The sequence below is a fragment of the Pteropus vampyrus genome, unplaced genomic scaffold (genome assembly GCF_000151845.1).
Source record: "Pteropus vampyrus isolate Shadow unplaced genomic scaffold, Pvam_2.0 Scaffold9, whole genome shotgun sequence".
NCBI lineage: Eukaryota > Metazoa > Chordata > Mammalia > Chiroptera > Pteropodidae > Pteropus > Pteropus vampyrus.
The window spans coordinates 13,132,323-13,140,288 of record NW_011888790.1 but is presented as its reverse complement, the minus strand read 5'-3'; the positions used below and the strand labels follow the sequence as shown (position 1 = coordinate 13,140,288).

The window sequence follows — 7,966 nt, the reverse complement described above, 5'->3', positions numbered from 1 at the left end:
TCCAACATGACTAAATTTTTATATCAAATTTACCTCAAATGCTGGCATTCCACTGGAGCATGGATTTGGAAAATCTGAGGGTGTGGGTACACATTTGTTGTCATCTGGAGTTTGCACCAACCAACTATTTGCAAACATAGCAATGTCTTCTGTATAGTCCTCTATTTCACACAAACACACACAAAAAAATATGTGTAATACTTTCATTTTCCACAAACACACAGTTTGTCAACATAAACTTATGCTCGAAAAGTTAAACTCAAAACTGTATAATTATCAGTGATATTAGACTGTAACAATACTTTAGCATAACAAAAATAAATTGAAAAAAGTGTAAGTACCAAATAAAAGTTAATATCATTGAAGAAAAAGAGTCAATTTCATTGAAGCAACATGGGGAAGGAAAAAAGTGAGTGGTAAAATTTGCATACCAGTAAAGCCTTAACTAGCATACAGTTTACTCTAAAGAGAGGGGAAAAAATGCATAAAACTAAAAATCTTAAGAAAAGTTTGGCGTGAAAATTTTCAGAAGGCCCTCCCATTATATTTGACATCATTCAGAGACTTACTAAAATTGTTATTCCATTTCGGGGATCAATAATAAAAAAAAAATACAATTGTTGAGCTCTTGTGGAGATTTTAGATAGTCACAAAAACAATAAGACTGAAAAAGACACCTGGAGAAGAGAAGACTAAGAAATGAATTCATTTCATCCGAATATGATAAAAAGTATTTCTAAAAATGTTCAGAACAGGTTGTTGAGTGTCCTGCCACTATCCCAGCATTACTCAGAGGCAAGATTCAGGAGCTAATACACGTCAGCAACAAACGTGGACTCTGTCCCAAATCAAATTTAAATTGTCTCAGCACCTGGCCTGAGAACAACTTTCATAATTAATGAAAATTAATCTTCCCTCACATCTAGTCAAAGGCTGAATCTCAAATCTCAATGATTTGGCAGAACCGAACAAAATGACATCCCTAAGTCGCATCTAAGACAGTCTTCAGATTTGAGTTTAAGGTTCTCCACCACGTATATTTACATAGCCCCAGGTCTAACACTGATGATGAGCTACCGCTAGAATCAAAAATCTCAAGCCAAATGTTTGACAACTCTCTGTCAACAACATCTTCAAGATAGGAAGATAATGTTCTTGTGCTACTACTAATCATTGGAAGATGTGGGAGTTCATCTATTAGAACATTTTGTTCTCTTAATGTAAAACCCCAAACTGTACTTTGGCCTTAAAGACTCTTTTTGATCTGGCACTTGCACTCTCCTGACTAGAAACCTCTCCCATCCACCTAACACCACCCCTGCCCTTCCTATATCTTCTACTCCTATTCTTGCTCAACCAACTCCTGTCATAATGGCTTACATTGTTCTTCACTCAGCCTCATTCCCACCTTGCTCTTGATCCTCCTCCTTCAAAATCACTCTTCCCTCCAATCTTCTCTCTACTCTCTCTTATTTCATTTAAGCATCTATTTAATATGACCTCCTCAAAGAGGCTTTCTCTGTCACATGATTTAGACCACAAGCAGCTACTGTTCTATCACTCTTAATCTTATTTCACCATTTTGCATGGCTGCTACTGCTCAAAAACAACTATATTTTAATTCTTTTTATTTATTTATTTTGTCTTTCACTACAATACCCACTACAGAAAGGAAGGGAGTTTGTATAAGCTGTCCATTTGCTGTATCCCTAGTTTAGTATCTGGTAAATAGTAAGTGCTCAAAATACATTTGCTAAATAAGTGAATGAATCAATAAAAGGGAGTTTGCAATATTTATTACATAGATTATTGAATCCTAGAGCTTTCAAATTTGTCTAGCCCATTTCATTATCTCTGTTACTGTTGGAAATGTTACACATTGCACTAAATATGGGCCTAATCTACTTATTTTAAAAAGGAAAAACTGATATTCTATTAAAGAAAATTTATCATCATGTTTTATTTAAAAATCATCAATTTTTTAAAGTTTGCAGAAACAAAAATATTTCCTAAAGGCCCACTTATTTTAATATTTATGCACAAATTTTAATGCTACTAAACAACCTGGGCAATCCCTTAGAGTTCACTTTATATCCAGCTTTTCAACCACATATTTAGTTACTTTTACTACATTGCATTAATAAAAGAGTCACAAAAGTTGGTTATTATGAGACTTTAATCCAAATCAATTGGTGGTCTAAGAGCCTGCAAAACTAAAATTAAAATGTTTTATGTAAAATACAAATAGTGTGGTTTATTGTCCATATTGAGACATTTCTAAGAATGAAAGTAAATCACTATCAATTATTATGATGGTTTCTACGAGTAAGCCAAGGTTCTTATACTGATATATAGCTAGCTATAGACATAAATTATGGAACTAGAATTTCAACTAAAGAGCCAATTAAAGTCTTTCGATATCCACAGAAATTCTGAAAAGCCTCATTTCTTTGTGAAGTCATTCCTGAAGAATGAGTAGGAATGCAGAGAGAAATGCAATTTTAATCACTGTCAAGAAATTATGCATTCAATGGCATTCAATTAAACTACCTCATTGCTTCTAAAGATTTATCTAATCAGCAAAGTGCAGGCTGAGTTTCAAGAAAATACTAGGCATCTTAAAGCTAAAGGTAATATAGCTCATCTGTATACATTTTCTTGTATTATTATAATATGAGAGAAAATCAGAGGGCAGGTTCTTGTCACATGCCTATAAATTATTATAAACTAGTTTTTATTACTCTGCTTTAAAGTGTGCACCAAATAAAATTGTGAAAAAGCTGAAATTTTTCTTTAGACTCCTTCCACATACTTTTCAGGGTCTTTCTTGCCTTTTGCCAGTTCAGTCATATTCAGTCCGTTTACCTCCTGCTAGTCTTCTCCCACTTATCATCTGCTGACACCCTTTGCATGCTGCCTCAGTTATTTCGCTGTGAGCAACCATTTTATGTTCCAGGTTATCAAAGTCTTTCTGACTGTTAATTCAAATCCTAATCTGAGTCTCTGTGCCTCTAAAAGAAACAGATGCTATTTTCTATCCTGACCTCCAACCATTTTCCCCAGATGTCCCAGGAGAACTGCCCATAGCAGTCTTTTCTAACTTTAACACTGAGAACTGAATTATTATTTTTTTCATGAAGCTTTGATACAGAAGCAATAATAATAATAATAATAATTACCATCTGATTGATTCTGCCTGAGTCAAAAACCCTACTTCTAAATTTGTGAGCCCTCTCATTCTAAATACCTAATTGGAGGCAAAACGCCATTTCCTGATGATCTCAATATTGTACATTTGTATTGTGCTCACAGACATTTGAATATTATCTCTTACATGTTCTCATTTGATCCTCATAGGCTGGAAGTTCTCAGGGTCATTATTATCTCCACTTTACATATGAGGAAATTGACTCTTTGGAGCCCTGCTCTTTAGCCACCAGTGGTCTCCTCCTGATGAGGCATCGTCCATCTTGGATAAAATGTTTGCATTTTAACAAGGGCCTCTTAAACCAAACATTTTCATTTCAGCTTCATTATAGTTTTATTGAAACCAACTGGGGATGATTATGTTAGCTAAAATGTATTGAGCATTAATTATGTGCCAGGCACTGTACTGTGTTTTATATGGATTGTCTCATTTAATCTTTGCAACTCTACAAAGTATATACTATGATTATATCATTAAACTTAGGAAGTTTAATAAGTGGCAAAGCAGAATTTGAATCCCAGAATATGACTCCGGAACCCACACTCTAAATAGAATTTTCACTGTGCCTTAAAACACAACATATGGTGAATTCTTCTCTATTAATTTTATAATATAAAAAAGTATTATATAGCACTTTACAGATTAAAAGTCAATTTCTCACACATTTATTTAAGCATAGGTTTGGGAGCCAGTCAGATTTGTAATCCAACCCTGACAGTAGCATTTACAAGCTGTGTTATATTGGGCATGTTAACTTGTCATAAAATTAAGAAAATACTACCCACTGTCAGATTGTTGTATGAGTTGGGAATAATATAGTTATATGCTCATATTAACTATTTCGAATAATATCGAGTTATGTTCTTATTATTGCCAATAACTCTTAAAGGTCAGAATTATTATATTCCTATTTTTCAGCTGAAGAAACTGAAAAATTCCTATTTTTCAGCTGAAGAGCATCAGAGAGATTAAATGAGTTGCCTCAAATCACAGAGCTTATAAGAGTTGGAACAAGATTTTAAAAACATATCTACTGGTACTAAGAACAGGATTCTTTTTTATTGCACCTCTCTATGTGGACTTAAATCATGATTATGTCCTGTGACTCTCTTATTCTGTTGCCAATACACACTAGTACCCATTTTGAAACAGAACACATTTTTAATAGTTGACTGAAATTAGTTTCATGACTTTGAATAGGTGAATGATGATAAGTACATTATTATACGTAATAAAAGTTAAATTATCATTTGATAATTATCATTTGATAATGATAATTTAACTTTTATAATAATGTGCACATTTCATTATCTTTACAAAATTATTCTTTGGCAGTCATTTAATTTATTTCTAGCAAGACTGGATGAAAAATATCTTTTGTCCAAAACTGGACAATTTTGACCCAAATGAGTTTGAATTACTAAAATATAAGCCCCGAAGAGGGAAGAGTCTTTGTTTTGTATCCCAAGCTCCTACAACAGTGCCTAACACAAAGTAAATGCTCAATTAATATTTGTTACATATGTACATCCTGTATCTTAATTTAGCAAATGTAAACTAGCTCATGGTTTTCAAGAATGACAAAAAAATATTTCCTAATAAGCTTCACTTAAGATCACTTAAAGAAGCAAGTGATAGCTACCAATTTTACCCAACCTAAGATGAGTTATACCCTTTGAATACTTGGATTTTTTTGGTGAAGGAAAAAGACCTCAGAAGTACCCATGCATTTCTTCCACTCCCCTTACCTTGTTGAATGATGAAATCATCAGATTGAATGCCATTGTAGTTTCCACATAGGCCACAAGATTTCCCTTTATGCTCCTCAGATATTTTGAGGTAAATTCCAGATACTCCATCCCAAGCCAGTGAAAAACCAAAGGCTGTTTTCACCAGAATGTAGTCAGCTAGTTTTTCAATAGAAACTTGTCCAATTGTCTGAGGCAATGTTAAACTTGAAAAATAAGACAAAGGCAATCAAAGAACTTTGATAAAGGATCAATTACAGATGATTTATTTATTTCTTGAATAAGTGATCAATTAAATAAAAAATAACTTTTATTCAAAATTATTGAATAAACTATGCAATTAGATTTCCCAAGCAACTATTCTATAGGAAATCTCAATATTTTTTGAAAAATACAATATTGAAATAAAAGAACAACAAAAATTATATCTGCTTCTCCACATTGATTTAGATTTCATATTTATAATTGAATGATTCAACCAACCAAAAACACAATTCTATAAATATCAGTGATTTTTAAAATCTGGAAAATAACCTTGTCTATTTTGAATAATCAGAGCTCAGATGTATTTATTTTTATCTAAAGAATTCAAGATATCGAAAAATGCTCAAAATTGTGAGGTATAAACAATGGTCAAAATGTGTAAACACAATGATAAACTCTGATTTTGTTCAATTTTTATTTTAAACTTGGCTGCAAAGAAATAGGAGCTTCTATCCCCCAAATGTCACCTTCGTATAAGTCATTATTTTCCAAAAGAAAAATGGCAAAGCATGATTAACTATAATTTACATTTTTAATGCTACAAAGTACATAATTAGGAAAATGGAATTACATAATTAGGAAAATGGAATACTTTGTCCTAACGTATTGCATAGGGGTTATATTCATAATTTTTAAGTTGGATATATGTGGTCTATTTAAACAAGGTCACATTGAATATTTAAATTCCTAATCCAATGTCTAGTCTTTTCATTTTTCATAAGAATGTGCACATACAAAAGAAGTGGAAGATGTATAAAAACTAAAGAAAAATAAACAATTGGACATTTTCGAAGCACAGTAATTTGCCTAGAATATTTTTGAAAGAACACTGTTCTTCCATTTGCAAGTATTTCAGAAAAGAGCAAGTACTAACAATTAAAGAAATGGAAGGAAAAAAATCATCTTTATTAAGATAGCCATGCTAACTAAAAATTATAAACCATAATGTGAGTGAGGCTGGAGGTTAATAGGAATATTCACTTACTTCAAATTAGTTCCTTTCTGGGGAAAGCATGGCTACATAGTACAAAAACTATAAAACTAAACATATTCATTAACAAAAGGATATTCCCTAAAGATACAATTCAAAATAGGTGTAATCATTTGTTCAAAGATGTTTTCAGATGATTTTTTAAAGAAAATTTGTTATAAGAATGAGAAAACAACCAAAAATTTACACTGGAGAATACATAAGACTCTAGCTAACTGCTGCCATAATCTATTATTATCAAAAATTATAAACATGATGAATTCGTAGTAAATTCATAGTGAAAGTCAGTATAAATAATATTCTTTAAGTTTGCAAGTTTATAAAAACTATACATGAGAAAGTGAATCATGTTCTATAAAAATATTTCATAGCAATAGGATGTTAATTGTATGGAGGTATAGTTGTTTTGTTGTGGGTATTTTTTGGTTTGGTCATTTGTCATTCGATCTCTTTTACAGCAAATTGATTAGATAAACTGTTTTTGAAAATAAAAGGAATATTACTCTGATTATTCCGATGTGTATAACAAAAAAAGGATGCTAGCTGAGATAAAGGATAACAGTAAAAATTAGATAATCTCCCATAAATCTAAGAAAAACTCCATGCAACCTAGGCAGGAAATATTAACAATGAAAAATAAAGTGAAAGCACAGATTAATGCTAAAATTACTCACAGATTCATATGTACCAAAACCCTTCATTTCACAGGTGAGAGAACAGAAGTCCAGAGCTCACACATTTGATTTTATTTTGGCAAACATTTCTCTAGCACCTGCTATGAGTTGGGCCCTAGGCCAGGTACAGCATTAGTATAAGCAATTTAACTGAATAATAAGAAAACCATCTATTTTCTATCATGTGACAACTCTAAGTTAAAATTTAAATATTATATCTTTGATTTAACAAAGGGTTAGTGTTCTTGAAATTCTACTTCAATGGCATTTCTGTTTCATAAAACGATAATTTTTAAAGTGTCCATTGTGTTACCCAAAATCCCATATAAGGAATCCTAAACTATTGTTTAAATTTAGTGCCAAGAAATACATATGTAATGCATTATCTTCTCATTCAAATGGCTAAACTTTCTTTTATAGGAAAATGAGAAGTACAGAACCCAGGGGATAAAGAAAATAAATCCTAGAGAGACAGAGGGTCTACTCTGGGTTGCCTGACTATGGTCAATGTTTCATCCAAAGCCCATTCTTCTATCACTTGCTGCCTCTTAAGGAATCTAAACTGAGGGGGTTCGGGGGGAAGCACTAAAGTTGGTAGGGCCATCGCACTGGAAAGAATCCTCATGGTTCTAACACTTCCTAGTGAATCCTGAATGATGACTAGAATTGTTCCATCCTGCAATTTACTTTTTCTGGCATAACTCAGCCAAGAAATATTTAAGGCTGAGTATCTCTATAATTATTTAGATTGGAAGGCAGATTATTCCACAGTATTCCCAGTTTAAAATGTATGAAATCTTCCACCAAATAAATAAATATCCCCTTTCGCAAACCTCTGAGATCCTATTCTTGGCAGACAGGAAACCAGAAGTGGCCTCCTCTCTGATCTATTCAAGAAGACTTGTTACGTATTGGCTCTGAATCTTTTTCAGAACACTAATCTCAAGTGACACCCAAACTTCATTCATACAAATTTGAAAAAGACTTGCAGAGGTTTAGTTTTAAGTTTCTACTTAAACAAAAAAAAAAAAAAAAAAGGAAAAAAAAGATATAAGAAAGAGGGCAAAAAATAAACTTTGAC

The 7,966-nt window shown here is 32.2% G+C and overlaps 1 protein-coding gene across 1 annotated transcript in view; it reads right to left on the bottom strand.

The window, feature by feature from the left end:
- Window positions 1-7,966, bottom strand: part of OTOGL (otogelin like) — a 133,378-nt gene that overhangs the window by 111,199 nt on the left and 14,213 nt on the right. Inside the window, exons 9-10 of the mRNA XM_023520405.1 lie at window positions 4,957-5,162; window positions 34-161 (exon numbers count right to left, since the gene is read on the bottom strand). Of these exons, the coding sequence (XP_023376173.1) occupies window positions 34-161; window positions 4,957-5,162 (334 nt within the window). The remainder of the gene's footprint in view (window positions 1-33; window positions 162-4,956; window positions 5,163-7,966) is intronic.